General features: G+C 38.3%; 2 protein-coding genes across 4 annotated transcripts in view; one reads left to right on the top strand and one right to left on the bottom strand.

The window, feature by feature from the left end:
• Nucleotides 1-20,906, bottom strand: part of LOC123314442 (large neutral amino acids transporter small subunit 1) — a 439,580-nt gene that overhangs the window by 199,432 nt on the left and 219,242 nt on the right. For all 3 annotated transcript variants that reach the window (XM_044899734.1, XM_044899735.1, XM_044899733.1), the window contains one exon: nt 6,256-6,580. In XM_044899734.1, coding sequence (XP_044755669.1) covers nt 6,256-6,580 — 325 coding nt within the window. The remainder of the gene's footprint in view (nt 1-6,255; nt 6,581-20,906) is intronic.
• LOC123314443 lies at nt 11,551-14,260 on the top strand. The gene is made up of 2 exons (XM_044899736.1): nt 11,551-12,750; nt 12,821-14,260. The coding sequence occupies exons 1-2, from the start codon at nt 11,962-11,964 to the stop codon at nt 13,028-13,030; spliced, it is 999 nt and encodes a 332-aa protein (XP_044755671.1). The 5' UTR covers nt 11,551-11,961; the 3' UTR covers nt 13,031-14,260.

Genomic DNA, 20,906 nt, shown 5'->3' with positions numbered 1-20,906 from the left:
ATATATATATATATATATATATATATATATATATATATATATATATATATATATATATATATATATATATATATATATATATATATATATATATACTTTATTGCGTCCTTTCAAAAAGCAACCTTATTGCGTCTCCCAGAAATACGCTACCTATATATATATATATATATATATATATATATATATATATATATATATATATATATATATATATATATATATATATATGTATATATATATATATATATATATACTTACCATCCACGAGATGTGCTAGAGAATGACAACTACAAGCTCTACGGGGACACTGCCATAATCACAGATAGGTCTATAGCACACAATCGGCCCGACATTGTATTGTTTGATAAAAGGGAGAAGTCTGTGCAGATAGTGGACGTTACGGTCCCTGCTGACGACAATATCACTAAGGCCTATACGGAGAAGGTGAGTAAGTACCACGACCTAGCTTTCGAATTGAAGGAGATTTATGGCCTCAGAAAGACGTCGATAGTGCCGCTCATTATATCGGTGAACGGCTTGGTGGAGGCTCACATGCTGGAGAACACAAAGAGGCTGCACCTGGACACTAGCTTGATTAGTCAAGCTCAACGGGAGGTGATACTAGGCACCACGCGGATAGTCAGGAGATTCTTGACCAGCTCCTGAAAACAATTTTGGCTGAAAAGTCAGCTCGGTTGTCTCACGCACCGACCCGCTAAACAGTGAAAAAAAGAAAGAAGAAAAAAAAAATATATATATATATATATAAATCGGTTTCAAAACGTTCTCCGACGTCCTCCGATTCCCAGTCTCTAACGGTCTCTATCTCTCCAGAGATCCTCCTCAAGCCCAAGCATTCTTATGTCCTTGTCTATCCCTTCTCTCCAGGATTTACGGGGCCTTCCTCTTTTACGTCTTCCAGGTGGCTTCCAATCCAGAACCTGTTTAGGGAGTCTCTCATCTGCCATTCTTTGAACATGACCGTACCATTTCAGCTGTTTGGTTCTTATGTCATCAGTTATTTTGCGGTGGACACCCATTATTTCTCGTATTCTATCATTAGTTATTCGTTCTATCCGGGATCTGCCCTCCGCACGTCTCCAGAAGTCCATTTCTGTTGCATCCAGGGTTCGTATATTTTTTTCCTTCAGCGGCCACACTTCGCTCCCATAGGACACTATGCTTTTCACTATGGCGTTGTATATTCGATGTTTATTTGTTTTCGATATTTTATTGTCCCATAAAACGCTGTTGAGCATAGATATTGCTTTTCTTCCCTGGTTGTTTCTCTCCTTTATAGCTTCTTCTAGGGTCCCGCTACTGGATATCTTTGTTCCCAGGTATTTTTACCCCTCACAGCCTTCAATAACTTGACCATCCTCTAGAATAATATTTTGTTGGGGGCCTCCCACGCACATGTACTCTGTTTTAGCAATATTCACTTCCAGTCCCCTATGCCTATATTCTTCAATCAGTTTCCTGGTCATATATTCCAGATCATCGAGATCTTGAGCCATGACCACTTGGTCATCGGCGAAGTTCAAGGTGTAGATAGTGGTGTTGTTGAGCGGTATACCCATATTGCTGCATTTTCGTTTCCATCGCAGTACCTAGAGTTTTCTCCAAGAAGATTTTGAAAAGCGTGGGGGACAGACAACATCCCTGCTTTAATCCTTTATTTGTGGAGAAGCCGCTGGAGAGCTTATTTCCTATTTTTATTCTGATATAGGAGTTGATGTATAGTTCTTTAACGGCTTTGATTATCATCATATTCACGTTTGTTGTTTCCAATGCTTCCCAGAGTTTGATAAGCGGAACACTGTCGTACGCTTTCTTCAAATCTACAAACAATAGATGGACTTCCTTATTCACAACTGACAATTTCACTAGTATTTGAGTCAGACTAAATAGATGATCTATCGTTGACCGTCCGGCCCGAAATCCAGCTTGTTCTTCAGCTTCCTGATCAGCAAACTCTTGTTCTATTCTAGATTTAAGTATTTTTCCATAAAGTCTGCTTATCGAGCTTGTAACTGCGATGCCTCTGTAGTTTTCACATGTTTCTTTACTGCCCTTTTTATGTTTAGGAGTAAGATACGATTCTTTCCACTCTTCTGGGATCTTACCGGTGTTAATGCATGTCTGGAAAAGCTTGGCTAGATGTTCAAATAATTTTTTCGTTCCGTACTTTATTAATTCACATGGTATGTTGCGGAGTTGACCCGGAGCTTTTCTGTTTTTTAGGCGTTGGCATGCATCCGTTACTTCTTTAACCTGTATTCTGATGGGTGAGGCCGAAAACGACATTTCATTTTCATGCTGGTTCTCTGAATTGATCTCTCTCTTCCTGCAACAGTTTGCTGAAATATGAATTCCAATTTTGTAACGAAATAGGGGGTATTAAATCTGTCTTTTTGTTTTGACGTAGTGACCTTAATACTTTCCAGCTTTCTGTGCTTTTCCTTCCTCCTAAATATGAGTTTATTGTTGAACATTTTCTTTCCCAGGATTCGTTCTTCTTTTGAGTGATCTTTCTTCTAACTCTTACTTGAGCTTCCTTAAACAACATTTTATCCTCCTGTTTTTTCGATGCCAAGTATTTCAGGTTTAACTCTCTTTTCTCTGCTCATTTCTCATAGCCATTTATGAAAACATAAAATAGCCATATCTTTTTATCAGGGCCGGATCGGAAGAAATGGTGTAAAAAAGAAGTGTTTCTTTCGACCTCAAAAATCTACTGTTGAGATATTCGTACGAGTCAGTATCCCTTCGTATAAAAGGCTATACATTACTCGACCATAAAGGAAATGAAGAGATCAGATAGCTGCCCACAGCTCACTACAGAAGTGATAAGATGGGCCAGAATAGATAGATAGATAGATAGATAGATAAATCTTTTTTATTTCAAATCTTACAAAGATGTTAATATAAGAAATGAAATGACGTCAAAAAAGTCTAATTTCTACAAATGCAGAATAATGGAATTAAAATATTCATCTAAATTATATGGTTCCAATCAAACCAGCATTTTTCTTATCAAGTTCTTGAAAGTTCCTACATGATTACATCTCTTAACGTTGTCAGGCAGTTTATTGAACAGTTTAATACACATATAGTATGGACCCGTCTCTGTCATAGGTAATCTGTGTTGTAGAAAAAGAAGATCTAGATTTCTTGTATTATAATTACGTTCCCTATTGAATTCAAAAATATCCTTATTATTGGAAACAAAAACTGAGCACTCATAAAAATATAAACCATAAATGGTAAATAAATTCTTTTGACGAAACTTTCCTCTACAAGATTCTCTAAAATATAATCTGTACATACATCTGAAAGTTCTTTTCTGAATAACAAATATTGAGTTAATTTTTACATTACGACCCCAGAAAATAATTCCATACCTCAAAACTGATTCGAAATAAGCATGATTATTTTCACAATATTCTCATCCAAGTGATTGGACAGAACCTTTATTCCATAGCCAATACTGGACAACTTCAGACAGACCTTATCTATATGAGTTTCCCAATTGAGGAATTCATCAATATGAACACCCAGAAATTTGGTTTCTGATGAAAGTGGAACACTGTTGTCATCCAGAGTAATGCTATCAAGGGAAGCATTCTTAGCCTGTCTAGTATGGAAGATTACCAGATTGGTTTTGGTCTCATTTATTACCAATTTATTCATATCAAACCAATCCTGCAGCTTGAAGAATGCATCTCTTGTTCTGCAAACAATCTGATTCAAATCACCCCCCTCAATTAAAATATTCGTGTCATCAACATAATTTACATTTAAGCACTCATCCATTGCCTGTGGTAGATCGTTAATATAAACTAAAAATAAAATAGGACCAGCTATAGTACCCTGACCAACTCCAAATTCAACATTTCGAATAACTGATTTTACATCATCACTCAAGCCTTTGAAAACAACTTGCTGCTTCCTACAGGACAAAAAGGATCTGATCCAATTATTTGCTTTTTCCCTTATTCCACACTTATCCAGCTTCTGAAGAAGAAGCTCACGGTCAACACAATCGAAAGCTCTGCTTAAATCAAGAAAAAGCCCCAATGCAAAATTCTTATTCTCCAAACAATGTAAAACTGCATTCACAAATTGAAAAATAGCAGTATTGGTAGATCTGCCCTTTAGATATCCATGTTGAAATTTTGAGAATAAAGTACTTTCATTCATGAAACTTGATAGCCTAGTGATCATAACTAATTCAAAAATCTTGGAGAATGCGGGTAACAAACTAATTGGTCTATAGTTACTTAAGTCGAGTGGATCCCCTTTCTTGAACAATGGTTTTATCAATGCAAATTTCAACTGATCAGGATAAATAGAGTACCTCATGGAATTATTAATTATATAACAAAGCACATCTGATATTATCTTGACAGAATTCTTCACCAATTTCAAGGGTATACCATCGTAACCACAACAATACTTATTCTTCAAATGGTTAGACAATTCAACCAATTCAGTTGAACCGACTGGTTTGAGAAATAAGGACTTACCACATTCTGGAATTAGGCATTCAAAGGTCCTATTTTTCTGAGTATTTGTCAAACTTTGTGCAACATCAACAAGGTACTGATTAAATTCATTGACAAATTTTGGTGGATTTTCATGTATAATACTATTCTGATTTGAATTTTTTCCAGTAATTTCTTTACAAATTATATATAAATACAAATATATATAAGACGAAGAGTGTGAAGATATCATGTGGGAATGCCTTATTACCGACTGCCCAGTCCCATTTGAATAGCAAAAACGGAAAGACACAACACCGCAGGAATACCACTAAAGCGCTGGCTCGGGAGCTGGACCCAATATGTGTAAGAAACAAAGATCTTAGTCCTAACGTACGAAGAAGAAAATATGAAATGATGATATTTTTCGGGCTACACATAAGTTGGCTTGAAAAATTCAATTTACTATTTTTCCACTATTATTGAATATTTTTCATTTTTCATATCAGCACCAGCACTTAGCTAGCCTTTTCTTCTCGAAATGGTGCAATTGGGCTAAATTGATAGACCTTCAATGTGTTATTTGTCTTACTTGCTGACATGCGAAGAATATTCTATTCGCGTAATCCCCATGTTTGATCGTTGAACTCATTGCTCTGGATGGATATACTCATTAGATAAATTGTGATTCACCTTATTAGACACCGCAGAAGTATCGACAATATGGAGATCTGAAGTGAATTCTGAATAGCAAAAACGCAAAGACTCAACACCGCAACACCCTCAGGAAGACCACTAAAGCGCTGGCACGAAAGCTGGACCCAAGAATGAGGAGCATTTTAAGAAACAAAGAGGTTAGTCCTAACGTACGAGAAGAAGAAAAGATAAAACGCTGATCTTTTCCGGGCTGCACACGAGTTCACTTGAAAAATTCAAAATTCAATTTTTTCACTATTACTGAATATTTTTAGTTTTTCATAACAGCAGCAGCACTTAGCTAGCCTTCTCTTTTGGAAATGGTACAATGGTTTCTGGGCTAACTTGATAGACTTCTAATGATTTATTTGTCTTCCTTGCTGATGTTTTATGAAAAAGAATATTCTATTCGTGTTATCCCTATGTTTGACCATTGAACTTATTGCTCTGGATGAATAGATTCCTAAGATAAATTGTTATTCACCTTACTAAAAAGGTGTCTAAACACCGCTGAAGTATCGCCAATATGGAGATCAGAAGTAAATTCTTCTTATTTTATTTGCACAACCTGGATATCTCGCGACTTCGCGATTAGCAAATACTGGCTATGACTATCTCACTTTAGAAAAATTAGATTGCTATCACCATGGCGGAACATTTTACGATTGGTAAATATGCTGGAAAAAAAGAATGCCCAGTTTCTTTCAATTGATTCAATTCAGGTTATCACATTAACATAGTTCCTCATTTCTGACACTGTTATAATATTATAATATGCTCAAATAATTTTTTAAACTGAAGAAAACTTCAAGAAAATCCGGCAAAACACTACCTACGTGTGGAAAAAACTGATGAGTATCAATAATTTATTGGGGTATTTCCATTGTGAGTTATTTGGTCCAAACTTTAAAGTTTCGTAAAGTATTCGCTAGAAATAGCCAAGGAATCCTGGTTTCTAAAGGAAAATTTTGTGTATTCAATCAGACTTTAGTTGAAATACAGAAAGATCTCTGAGAAAGGCTAGCGAATACATTGTGAAAAATATTCAATGAAAAGAAATCAAAATTCTTACCATAACAAGCACTGAGGGGGCTGGCGTCAAAGTCTTAGCTTGTATCATAGTAAGTAATTCGGGCATTTGTCCTTGGCAAGCTCCAGCATAAAACAGTCTGGAGGATGTAAGAAGAATACCATTCACTGCTCCAAATGTACTGAGTGCTACGAAGACAGGAATAGTCCAAGCTAATGGTCCAAAAAGCTTATTAGCGAAAGATACTGCCACAGCTTCTGATTCAAGTACTTCTTCAGGAGAAAGGGTTGTATAAAAAGCTACATTGGTCAGGACGTAAACAACCGTCACTAAGGTGCAAGATATGGCTATGGCTAGGGGCAGGTTCCTGTAGACACAATTTTTGATATTAATATTGATAAAATTAAAAAATTTCCAAGGTAAATAAACAGGGATTCCCGCGATAAAACTGACAGAAGTTGTGGGGTATACGGAATACCGATATTGCAAAGTACAGGGTGGGCAAAATTGGTGATACCTGAACTACAACTTTTAATCCCAATGAGATAAAAGAAAATGAACGTGCTTCTTTTTTCGAGCAACTAATAATGCCATCAACTACATTCCTTTATCTTCTTTTGTTTATGAGTTATAGGCCAAAATTTAAATTTGGGCGATTTCAACGTTGAAATCGCCCAAATGGTGATTATCTCCCTTTCTGTTTGTGCTAGGATGTTGAAATGAAAACAAGTGGCGTTCTATTTCCTACAGGTATATTTGCTGAGCTATAACATAAAGTTGTGTTTCTTCTCATGAGAACAATTAATTAAAATGATTCAGAAAGAATCGACATTTTTTAACCGTTTCAGAAATATATCATACATCGCCCTCAGTCTTTCTAAGTCATTTTGAACTACTGTTTTCATAAGAAACATCACATCTTCATGTTATAGCTCATCAAATAAACCTGTAGGAAAAAATCATAGTACGCCACTGTATTGCTATCAAAAAATTTTATTTTCATTTCAACATCCTAGCTTAAACAGAAACGGAGAAAAAAAGTTGAAATTTTAATTTTGCCCTATAACTCGAAAATAAGAGAAGATAGAGGAAGGCAGTTGATAGCATTATTAGTTTCTCGAAAAAAGAGGAACCTAATATGCCATGCATCTTCCTCTATCTTATTGGGTTGAAAAAGTTGTAGTTCACCAATTTCGCCCATCCTGTACAGTACATGAATGTACAAAGTGCTTCCTCATTACAGAGTGATATATAAATTTAGAGAAAAATTCAAGCATATTGATAGAAGGTATAAGCAAGAAAAACACACTGTTTTTAAAAATTTATTCTTTGGCGATCGATTTCAGTTCTTCTAAACCATCATCAGGCCAGGTGAAATGTACAATTTTTATTATATAAATATACAGGTGAGAACGTGCAATCAACTCACCGTACAAAGAGGTATATCTTCAACTAATGACATTGAAGACAGTTCGAGTTGTCAGCTGTCATTCATTTCCGTTCGAAACTACGTCTTAAAGAAAGAGAATTCTGAATTTTGGAGAAGAAATAATAATTCAATTATACACTTAAACTAGACAAATGGATTTTATAGTAAGAAAGGTTCATTCCAGTCATTAGCTGGAGCGTACCATGTGCGTCCCGGGATCATACCGCTCCGAATTTTGACCGTTTCAGTACGCGGGGCGTGGTTAATTTGACAGTTAATGGGCCTGTTCCGATATTGCTGGTTTTACTGGCCCGCAATCGAATAACAATAGAACTCGAACGACTGGGCCAATAGGCATAGTCTCTGAAATACTGACAGGAATATCGGAACAGACGGAATATTAGGAGTTCCCGTCAAAGCAAGAGCGTGAATCAGTCTTGAGTGAAATCTTGACAAAAGAGGACGTGCTATAGTGCTCCTAGTGCTATAAAAGAGAAAGCGGAAGAGAAAGTCGAAGTGAAAGTGCCCACTAACAAAGCTGCGGAATATTTGATTCCGTCTGTGAAGTTTGTGTGGGTTCTATATTTGTTATCGGAATTTTAATTCGTTGAAATTTTCAAAGTTGGTGTTCATCCTAAGTGTCCAGAGGTTTTTCTCGTTGGTACTGCAAAAAACATCAGGTGAGCTTATTTTTCGTATCTCTTTTCTGATTTTTCTCATAGCGTATAAAACATTCGGCTTTATACCACAGTTTTATATTAGACTATTTCAGTGAAGATTTCTGAATATTTTATTATTTTCAAATTGTTTGATATTTTGAGATTTTTGAGAATAAAACCATGTCGAAAACCTCAGATAATGAGGGTTCCTACATGGAGGCGACCGATGCTGAAGAGTTCAGCGAAAGCGAACACGAGGAGCTTGTAAAGCTCAGAGAAGAAAATGGGCAGTTGAAAGCTCAAAAAGAAAAACTGACTGAAATTGTGTCACAGTTGGTCGGTGAGATGCGCCTCTTGAGGGAGGAAATGACCCGCAATAATATGACGAAATCTCCCACTTACGCCGCAATCACAAAGCCGGTAGCGGGTTCCAAAAATAATTCCCTTAAAGGAATTGTTTCACAACCCGAAACAAGGAAAAATGATTCAACGCAGGTTGCGAAGGCCCCAAACGCGCCCCCAACTGCGCGTGAAGTGCTCAGGAAGTCATAGCAGCAATGACTGCACACTCACCAGAAAAGGTGAAGAGAGAAATGCCACATGCGTCTTATGTGGAGAAGAGCGAGTTTAAGTTGGTGACCAGAAAGAAGAATTCCCGAAAATCAGTTGAACAGAAAAAGAAGGTAACAAAAACAACAACTTCTGAACAAAAAATTCAGGAAGTAGCGAAGACCCAACCTACAGAACAGGAAAAGAAGAGGGAGACTCCAAAACCCGTCCAGAAAAAAGAAGGACAGAAGAAGCTTACAATGAAACAGGCTGTGAACAGTCAACAGGAAAAGAAAAAGAAATCTGAATCAGCCGATGATTTAGATATCTTCACGGAAAAAATTTTCAACAAGATAATGTTGAAAATTGAGTGGGAAATGGAGAAAAAACTCCAAGCATTATTTAGTAAACTGAATTAATGGACCTTACGGATTGTTAAAAATTGGAGGAATTTTTAACCCAACTCTACCACTCGATGACATCTCTAGCAACTCAGTGACTACGTTTATCGTTACATGCTTCTGTGAACGTAACCTTTAAATCGCTGTCAATCAGCTGTTCGAAAAAACCGGTGGAACCTGTTGAATCTGCTCAATTCAATGTATTCTCTCTAGATTCTTCGTTCGCTCAAGTGAATTGGAACTTGGTGTGAATTATTGTCGAGGTTTTAGTGCACTCTTATTCTACATTTATTCCACTCAAATTATAATAATATTAATTCAGAATTATTATAGGATTAACATCTCAAAAAGGTACAGTACTTTTTCACTCAACAAAAAATGTAATCATTTTTTTGCATGTGTCACGTTAGAATATCATTCTACATAATTTTCCTCTCAACATTCACTCCATCGCTATGCATTTTCTCATAATTACATCTGCATTCTGCTCTACATCTCTCTATCATATTTGCATGTATATTTTCTCAATTTTCTCCAAATCTCTCAATCAACCACGTGCTCAATGTACCTAACTGATTCAACCTTCTCAAAATGCATCGATATTTCATTCACTGTGAATCACATCACCTCGACAATCACTCACATTTTAATTTCTCTAATTTTAGCACCAAGTTCACATTTCACACCACTCTATTAGAAGCTTATATACTTGTATTCACTCTCATTTTATATACATGTCACCTCAGATTAACTTTACATCTCTTACGATCAGACTTCTCAGGCCTCTTAAGTTTCAGGTACCTCTACGCTCAAGTTGGACACTTCGAAGGCTTCTCATAGACCAGATCGAGATCCATCTCACTACACTCAGAACTCTGAATAATGGAATACATTCTATCAACTCTATTGGACAGACTGGTTTGTGATAATGCTCGAGGAGGTCCAATCTGATTTCAACTCAATAAGTATAATTTATTATACACTTTTGCATGTCTCTATTACCTGAAACTTATGATACCTTATTTATTTTCTCTAACGTTGTGAACTGCTCTTCTTGTTTCATCTCAATTATGAATACTATTCATTAATTCTTTCTACGTTTACAATATTTCATTTCTCTACATTGCATTTGTAACACAACTCACCTCAATTTATGTACTCTCATACAACACCTTCTGCTTTTCTAATAGATTTGCTATTCCTGTAAGCGTTGGTAATCATCTCTCTACATTACATTTGTAACACAACTCACCTCAATTTATGTACTCTCATAAAACACCTTCTGCTTTTCTAATAGATTTGCTATTCCTGTAAGCGTTGGTAATCATCTCTCTCTCATTCTGTCTCATTACACCTGTCTCACTACATTACATATTTCTAACTTCTCAAGTTGTCACTGCAACCTTCTGTTTTTCTGATAGCGAGACAGTTTATGAGATCGTAAACTCTATCACTGTAAACGTTGTGCTTGCATGATAACACTCACATCAATTCATAACTATCAAGCTCAATTATTATGCAACTCAAAATACATAAACACGTTTTGATGTAAATCTATCTCCATTCTCTCAATTCTTATCAACCACATAATAATTGATCTTGTTACTCGATACATGAAATTCACTCAACCTGCTCTTTCACTCAAGCAAATACAACGTTGATTTTCTCGTTGAAACATTACACTTAAATTCTCTCGATAACTTCTCAATAATTGTAAATAGGTTCACTCTGTTTAGATGTTGTATATAATTTTACTTCATGCGAGTGTCTATTTATTATGTGACGTGTTTGATATACAATAAAGATTTTATTTTACCATCTCCAACTCAATCATTTGGTAACAGTCCACTTTTAAGTAATTGCCAAAAATCTCAACACCCAGATTTTTGAACATTTGGTCCTTCGGGCCGGATGGTTGAGTTGGAAGAACATTTGGTCCTTCGAGCCGGATGGTTGAGTTGGAATAATTATTCATTCATATCACATTCATCTCAAAAAGGTCATGTCTCAAAAGTCGGGAAGATCTTCTCCATCTCCAAAAGAGGATGACGCTCAACTCCAGGTCCCTCCTACTCGATCATCCAGATCTTCCACATCTTCGCAGCCTGATGTGGGACCTCAAACTCGCTCTGCTGGTCTTCCCACCAACATCAAACTAAAAGTCGCTACTCAAATGAGTAGACTACAACTCATGAAGGACATCTTCTCCAAGCTGTCCAACGTCTCAACATGGACAGTGCAGGACCTGTCACACACTCAAGAGCAACTGCAAGACCTTCACAAGAACTTCTCAAAGACTCACTCGTATTTTGAGTCAGCGTGGCCTGAGTCGTGTCTCGACCACGAATACTTCGCATCTTCAGTCTTCTTCGAGGAATACTCTCTATTCCAATCAGCCATCTCGAAATTAATCCAACTCAATATGTCACTCAATCCTGTGGATTCACAGCCATCCACTTCTGCTCAAGCCCCTCAGTCTTCTCAAACTCGTCCTCGATTGCCTGACATCTCAATTCCCACCTTCTCAGGCGACTTCTCAAAATGACCTGCATTCCGAGACCTTTTTCAGTCTCTCGTGATCAACAGCACCTCAATTTCTGACATTGAAAGGTTACATTACCTTCGAACATGTCTCTCTCACGAACCTCTCGACACCATCTCCAGTCTTCCCTTAACGGAAGTCTCGTTCCCCATAGCTTGGAAGAAGCTTATGGATAAATACGAAAATAAAAGGCTGCTCCTCTCTTCTCAATACACAAAACTTCTCTCCTTCTCATTGGCGAATCAGAAAAATTCTACCGCCTCATCTCTTCGTCAATTTATTGACAGCATCGTCAATCCTCTCCAAAGTTTGAAAGCTCTGGGTGAAGATCTAGAGCAGAACAACAATCTCTTGGTGTTCCATATCATCAATCGTATGGATCACGCCTCTCGAACACATTGGGAAACTCTCATCTCCTCTAATAACGAATTTCCCTCCTTCGCTCAGTTGATGGAGTTCCTCCAATCTCGCTCCAGAGCTCTAGAATGGACTGAGTCCAATCAGAGACAGTCATCTCAAGAATCCTCTCGCTCTCGCACAACAGTGCACACCATCTCTCAAAAGGTTACAGCTCAAAGTAAACCTTCTCCTTCACTCATCTCAAGCAAATCGGCCTCCTCGAACACTCCAATCTCAAAAGTCTCTTCTATGCCCAACTACACCTGTGATGATTGTGGACACGACCACTTTATTGCAGATTGCCCTCGCTTCTCCAAACGCTCACCTCAAGAAAAAGCTGATGTAGTATTACATCGCATCCTCTGCTCTAACTGCCTCGGTAGACATCATCGCCACTCTTGCAGAACGACAAAGATCTGCAAAATCTGTGGAAGTCGTCATCATACACTTTTACATGATGCTCCTCTCAGCAGTAAACCACACTGCAAAGTTCCACCGGTACCCCCTCGAGTGCTTCCACAATACGCTCTCACATCTCAAAAATCTGCTCAAAGGGAGGTGAGTTCTAGCAACTCAGCTCCAAAGCCTTCAAAATAGTTCGAAGAAGCGTTGAATTATTTTTCTTCAGCTACCTCAACCACGACTCAACACTCTCCTCGCCACTGCCATCGCCCATCTCATCACCTCAACAGGATCACACACGGTTCGACTACTCATCGACAGTGGATCCGAGCTGACCTTCATCTCTCAAGATCTAGCCAGAAAACTCAACATCCCTAGAAGGAAGTCGCATGTTGTAATTGTGGGAATTCATGGAAAGACTTCTAAGACACAGTGATCTCTCGCCCTCGCTCTCAAGTCGACGTATGACCATCAAACCATAAATATTGATGCTCACATTCTTTCATCATCTTTCTCTAGTTTGCCTTCCTTCTATACATGTTTTCAGCAATCTCTACATCTCCAGCATCTCAAGTTAGCTGATCCAGAATACCACATCTCAAGAGCCATCGACATCATTTTGGGTGCTGATGTATATGGCTCAGTTGTTCTTCCTCAGATGAAAAAAGGCCCTCCATCATCTCCAATCGCGCAACTCTCAATCTTCGGCTGGCTAATCCTAGGACCTGTGTGTCAAGAACAGGAACGCCTTCCAATCCAATCTCCAATCTTTCATACTGTTCAAGATGAAGACCTTCATCATCTCCTCACTAAGTTTTGGGAACAGGAAGAAATTCAACCAACGTCTACGTCACATCTCACCTCTGACGAGCAAGAATGTGAAAACCACTTTGTCTCCACTCACTCTAGGCTCTCCTCAGGGAAATACATGGTATGATTACCATTGAAATCATCTATTGACGTCTTAGGTTCTTCCAGACAACGAGCCTTCCGATGTCTGCAAGCCTTGATTCGGAAATTCGACAAGGATCCTGACTACTCTCTGCTCTACCACCAATTTCTCGATGAATATGAACTCCTCCAGCACATGCAACCAGTCTCGTCAGAAAAGGTCAACTCAAGATATTTTCTTCCTCATCATGGTGTTCTCAAAACAGACAGCTCTACAACGAAACTGCGAGTAGTCTTCAACGGCTCCAGCCCCACCTCGACTGGCATTTCTCTCAACGATATTATGCACACCGGAGCGAAACTACAACTCGACGTGATTGATGTTCTTATGTGGGTGCGTAAATTTAAATTTGTCTTCTCTACAGATATCACAAAGATGTACAGACAGATTCTTGTTCATCCTGATGATTGGGATCTTCAAAGCATCCTTTGGCTCGACTCAAATAACAACGTAAAGACATACCATCTCACAACAGTCACATACGGAACTAGATCAGCTCCATTTTTGGCAATCAGAGTTCTTCTCCAACTTCTCAAAGATGAGGGTCACAACTTTCCACTAGCCATTCCTCCATTAACGAAAGGTCGTTATGTTGATGATATTTGTGGTGGAGCAGATACTGAACATCAACTTCTCGAAATTGCCAAACAACTCCAGAACCTTTGCATGGCGGCCGGCCTTCCGCTAGCAAAATGGCAGTCAAACGTCTCAAGTCTCTCTCACGTCGTTCAAGAGGAAGAATCAACACCCACTCCAATCTCATTCGATGAAGGTTCTCACTCAACTAAAGTGTTAGGTCTAATCTGGTACCCTCAAGAAGACTATTTCACTTTTAAAGTCAGCTCCAATCTATCTGGGTCTTTGATCACCAAGCGATCAGTTCTATCTCATATTGCTAAAATATTTGATCCACTCGGTTTAGTCTCCCCTGTTACGATTCGGGCTAAAATATTGTTGCAGGAATTATGGCTCCAAAAGTTATCATGGGACGAACCTCTACCTCAACTACTCCAACAGAAATGGTACGACATCAGTGAAGATCTCTCCAAGCTGGCCAGCATCACAATTCCAAGATGGATTAACACTCAAGAGGGTTCTTTCATACAACTCCACGGCTTCTCTGATGCATCTCAACTCGCCATTTCAGCCGTTCTCTACCTTCTCGTTCGAACTCCGTCCAAGGAATGCAAAGTTACAATGCTTTGCTCCAAAACCAAAGTATCGCCTTTAAAAACCACTCACAATCCCGAGACTCGAATTATCAGCTGCTCTTCTTCTCTCTCGACTCGTTAATTATGCGCATAATGTTTTAGATCTCAATATTCACTCAACTACTCTATGGACGGACTCCTCAATCACTCTAGCTTGGATCAACACTCACCCTTCACGTTGGAAGGACTTTGTACGGAACAGAGTTGCAACAATCCAAGATCTAACTCCAAGGGCCCATTGGAGGTATATTTCCGGCAAAGACAATCCTGCTGACTGTGCATCACGAGGGTTAACTTCATCTCAACTTCGCAACCACTCGCTATGGTGGACGGGACCACCATGGCTCTCCAAGTCAGAAGATTCATGGCCAAATCGTCAGCCGGCACCGACAACCGACCATGAATCAGAAGCAAGAGCAGTCATCTCCATACTCACCTCCACTACGTCAGACTACTCATGGGATCTCATCTACAGGTATTCCAATTTGAATAAATTGTTAAGAATCACCTCTATTTGTTCAAAGGTTCTCGCACGACTCCAACGTAAGCTGGATCCAGCACACCTCACACACCTGACTTCAACTGACTTGGAAGCATCTCGAAGGCGACTCAAAAAGTCTACTTTCCACATGAACTCAAGGCTCTTCAATCACAGACTCCACTTCTCTCTTCACATGTATTCAGTAGACTCACTGCATTCCTCGACAACAATGGTGTAATTCGTGTAGGCGGACGAATTTCCCATTCTCAACTCGACCCAGATAGCAAGCATCCAATTATTCTCCTCGACACTCTCAATTTACTTCTTTGGTTATAGATGAAACTAACCAAACAACTCTACATGTACAAGGCACTGTGGCACCGCTCTCAAAAACTCATGGCACAACTACCCACATCTCAAGTGCAGCCATCTCATCCATTCCTCCACACTCTGAGGATTGAAAGCAGTCTTTTCGCTCCAGTTATGGGTGGATTGAGTAGCTCAGACACTGGAGTGATGGATTGCCTCAACTTCCTCACAATGGATAATTTACGAAGACCTACTCGATTATAATCAACTACGTTAATTATGGCGGCCGGAATGTTAAAAATTGGAGGAATTTTTAACCCAACTCTACCACTCGATGACATCTCTAGCAACTCAGTGACTACGTTTATCGTTACATGCTTCTGTGAACGTAACCTTTAAATCGCTGTCAATCAGCTGTTCGAAAAAACCGGTGGAACCTGTTGAATCTGCTCAATTCAATGTATTCTCTCTAGATTCTTCGTTCGCTCAAGTGAATTGGAACTTGGTGTGAATTATTGTCGAGGTTTTAGTGCACTCTTATTCTACATTTATTCCACTCAAATTATAATAATATTAATTCAGAATTATTATAGGATTAACATCTCAAAAAGGTACAGTACTTTTTCACTCAACAAAAAATGTAATCATTTTTTTGCATGTGTCACGTTAGAATATCATTCTACATAATTTTCCTCTCAACATTCACTCCATCGCTATGCATTTTCTCATAATTACATTTGCAATATTCTGCTCTACATCTCTCTATCATATTTGCATGTATATTTTCTCAATTTTCTCCAAATCTCTCAATCAACCACGTGCTCAATGTACCTAACTGCTTCAACCTTCTCAAAATGCATCGATATTTCATTCACTGTGAATCACATCACCTCGACAATCACTCACATTTTAATTTCTCTAATTTTAGCACCAAGTTCACATTTCACACCACTCTATTAGAAGCTTATATACTTGTATTCACTCTCATTTTATATACATGTCACCTCAGATTAACTTTACATCTCTTACGATCAGACTTCTCAGGCCTCTTAAGTTTCAGGTACCTCTACGCTCAAGTTGGACACTTCGAAGGCTTCTCATAGACCAGATCGAGATCCATCTCACTACACTCAGAACTCTGAATAATGGAATACACTCTATCAACTCTATTGGACAGACTGGTTTGTGATAATGCTCGAGGAGGTCCAATCTGATTTCAACTCAATAAGTATAATTTATTATACACTTTTGCATGTCTCTATTACCTGAAACTTATGATACCTTATTTATTTTCTCTAACGTTGTGAACTGCTCTTCTTGTTTCATCTCAATTATGAATACTATTCATTAATAATTCTTTCTACGTTTACAATATTTCATTTCTCTACATTGCATTTGTAACACAACTCACCTCAATTTATGTACTCTCATACAACACCTTCTGCTTTTCTAATAGATTTGCTATTCCTGTAAGCGTTGGTAATCATCTCTCTACATTACATTTGTAACACAACTCACCTCAATTTATGTACTCTCATAAAACACCTTCTGCTTTTCTAATAGATTTGCTATTCCTGTAAGCGTTGGTAATCATCTCTCTCTCATTCTGTCTCATTACACCTGTCTCACTACATTACATATCTCTAACTTCTCAAGTTGTCACTGCAACCTTCTGTTTTTCTGATAGCGAGACAGTTTATGAGATCGTAAACTCTATCACTGTAAACGTTGTGCTTGCATGATAACACTCACATCAATTCATAACTATCAAGCTCAATTATTATGCAACTCAAAATACATAAACACGTTTTGATGTAAATCTATCTCCATTCTTTCAATTCTTATCAACCACATAATAATTGATCTTGTTACTCGATACATGAAATTCACCCAACCTGCTCTTTCACTCAAGCAAATACAACGTTGATTTTCTCGTTGAAACATTACACTTAAATTCTCTCGATAACTTCTCAATAATTGTAAATAGGTTCACTCTGTTTAGATGTTGTATATAATTTTACTTCATGCGAGTGTCTATTTATTATGTGACGTGTTTGATATACAATAAAGATTTTATTTTACCATCTCCAACTCAATCATTTGGTAACAGTCCACTTTTAAGTAATTGCCAAAAATCTCAACACCCAGATTTTTGAACACGGATATTAGGAAGAAATCCCTCAAGATAATCTCGTGGAACATAAACGGGATCAACACTCGGAAAGCCGAGATAGAACAAATAATATCAGAAAGACAACCTGATATTATAGCACTACAGGAAACAAGAATAAACCTGAACAGACGACTGAATTTCATGAATTATGAAACATATAGATGTGACAGAATTACAAACACCGGAGGAGGAGTAGCAATATTGGTGAAAACAGATCTGAAACACTACTTTAAAAGCAGATCCGACGAAACACAAGGAAAAACAGAAAAAGTGACGATTGTTGCCGAATTAAATCGGCAAAGAGTCGAAATAACCTCGGCGTATAAGCCACCACAAAACAATCTATTGGAAGAAGAGATAAACAACATGTTGAAAGGATCAAACCCGAAAATCTCCATCGAAGATTTCAACTGTAAATCCCCATTATGGAATAGCATAACAGAGAATAGAAATGGCAAAAAACTCAAGGATTTCGCCGAAAAACAAAATCCCATAGTGATTGGACCAGAGCTACCGACATATCTTGCTTTTGGAAGAGGAATACCAGATGTAATAGATATCGCGATATTGAGAAATATAACTCAAGAATTCTCGATTGAAACTTTGGAAGATGGAACCTCAAACCACAATCCCGTGGAATTGACAATTGGAGAAGAAACAAGAGAAAAACTACTGGAAATAAGAGAATATACCAATTAGGCTAAATACAGCCATTTAATACAATCGGAAATAACAGAAATTCCAACAAAAAGCACTCCAGACGATCTGGAATGTGCGGCTGATAAACTGGAAGAGATTATATTGAAAGCTTACGAAAAAAGCACGAGAAGAGTGAATAGACCAGCACCAAGTCATCCGCATGGCGACACGCCTAAAGAAGTAAAAGATCTTATACAAGAAAATCGAAGACTCAGAAGAATATATAGGATGAACAATAATGATCTGAATAGAAGGAACCTCAACCGACATAGCCAAGTTCTGAAAAATGCCCTGAAAGATCTAAGAACAAGCAGATGGAACAAAAGTGTTCAAGAACTGAATACAATCGAACATTCTGCATGGAGAATGCAAAAAAGCCTACGAGGAAAAAAGACTAAAATTCCACCCCTACACGGAGAAAGGGGAATGGCGTATACCAATACTGATAAGGCAGATGCATTGGCGGACTCGATCGAACGAGAATCGAGAATAAATTACATGATAGACGACGATAATAAAGATTTGGAAGAACTGGTTGAAGAAAATGATGAAGAAATGGATGAATTACCAGCGACTGCTGAAATAGACAAGCCAACATCGCCAAATGAAAGCAGGGAAATAATTAGAAGTTTGAAGAAGAGGAAAGCTCCCGGAAGCGATGAAATAACGAACGTTATGTTAAAGAAATTACCTAGAAAAGGTATAGCCGCTCTAACAAATATCGCGAATGGAATTATGAGAACAGAACACTACCCAGAAAAAATGAAAAACAGCAGAAGTCGTAGTATTCAATAAACCATTCAAAGAGAAGAAGTTTCCACAAAACTACAGACCGATAAGTCTACTGTCGGCGTTAGGAAAAGTAGTAGAAAGAATTATCGCCACGAGGCTAAATGAGGAAACCGAAAATCTGAAACTGATACCACCAGAACAGTTCGGATTCAGAAGAGAGCATTCAACAGAACAAAAATTATTAAGGCTCACAGAGTACATAACAGAGGGATTCCAAAATAAACAAGCTACAGTTCTTGTTTTACTAGACGTCGCCAGAGCATTCGACAGAGTATGGCATAAAGGATTAATATATAAGATGAGATGTGCTGGATATTCGATCAAAATATGCAAGTTGATCAGGAATTATCTCAAAAATAGAAGATTTTACGTGGAAGTGGGAAGAGAATGCTCCTCAACAAGAGATATAGAGGCTGGAGTACCCCAAGGATCAGTACTTGGGCCACTTCTGTACAACATATACATCCACGATATTCCGAAAAATCCAAGAACCATGCTTACGTTATATGCTGACGACACAGGCATAGCAACTCGACACCGCAACCCAGAAGTAATAGAACAAGTTCTACAAGAGACGATTGACGAAACAAATGACTGGTGCATAAAGTGTAAAATCAAGCTTAATGGACAAAAGAGCCGAGCAATATTACTACAGAAGAGAAGACTGCGACCCACAACGAAACTGGATGTTGACGGCGAAGAAATCCACTGGAAAAATGAAGCCAAATGAATAACGCTTGACAAAGGACTTACTTGGAAAACTCATATCAAACAAGCAATCGACAAAACGAAAGCAGCGATGAATAGACTCTATCCTCTGATAGGAAGAAGAAGCCACATGTCGAAAGAGACAAAATTGAAGATAATCAAAGCCGTTGCTAGGCCTCAACTGACTTATGGATCAGTTTCCTGGGGATTCGCGGCAAAGAGCCATATCAAAAGAATTCAGGCCACTGAAAACAAGCTGCTACGATGTGCAATAGATGCACCTTGGTTTGTCAGGAATAGACAGATTTATAAGGACCTGAAATGGGAAACCATAACGGAATTCATGAACAGAAAAGCAGAGAAATTATTCGAAACAGCGAAAAACCATCCGAATCAAGAACTCAGGGGACTAGTGGACTACGACCCAGAGGAAGACAAAAGGAGAATGCGAATTTACCGAAGGAGACCAAGAGATCAATTAAAAAGAGATTAAAATAACAACAGAAACCTATTGAAAATTTCAATGAAGTGTTAATCCAATAGAGGATAAACACATAAATCCCAGCACTATAGTGTGCGAGAAGAAAACCGACCAAGAGATGAACGGTTTATAGGCAAATGCCCGGAACCAAAATTCAAGAAGCAGTAGGGTTTTTAGTGGGTCTCGCGCTCAGGAGAGTGAGGAACCCCACACTGTTCCCCCTCAGGAGATGAGGGTGGTTCGTCTGTCTTGCAGATTTTCCCCCTGCTACACCAAAAAAAAAAAAAAAAAAAACAAGAAAAACAAGAGCGTCCAGTGCATTCCAGTGCGATACGTTCAAGCGAGTAGACGTGTTGAATGATTTTTCGAGCATACGATTTGGGAAATTGATTGAATACTGACCATTCGCGAGAGTTCTGTGAATGAGTTTTGTTGGGTTGTTATTGGTCTGTTTATTCTTAAGAACTTGGATTGCCTGATTGAATATTCTTCTGTCATCTGGAAAA

The sequence above is a fragment of the Coccinella septempunctata genome, chromosome 5 (assembly GCF_907165205.1).
Source record: "Coccinella septempunctata chromosome 5, icCocSept1.1, whole genome shotgun sequence".
In the NCBI taxonomy this organism is placed as follows: Eukaryota; Metazoa; Arthropoda; class Insecta; order Coleoptera; family Coccinellidae; genus Coccinella; species Coccinella septempunctata.
The sequence above is the reverse complement of the archived record's forward strand: the minus strand, read 5'-3'. Positions and strand labels throughout refer to the sequence as shown.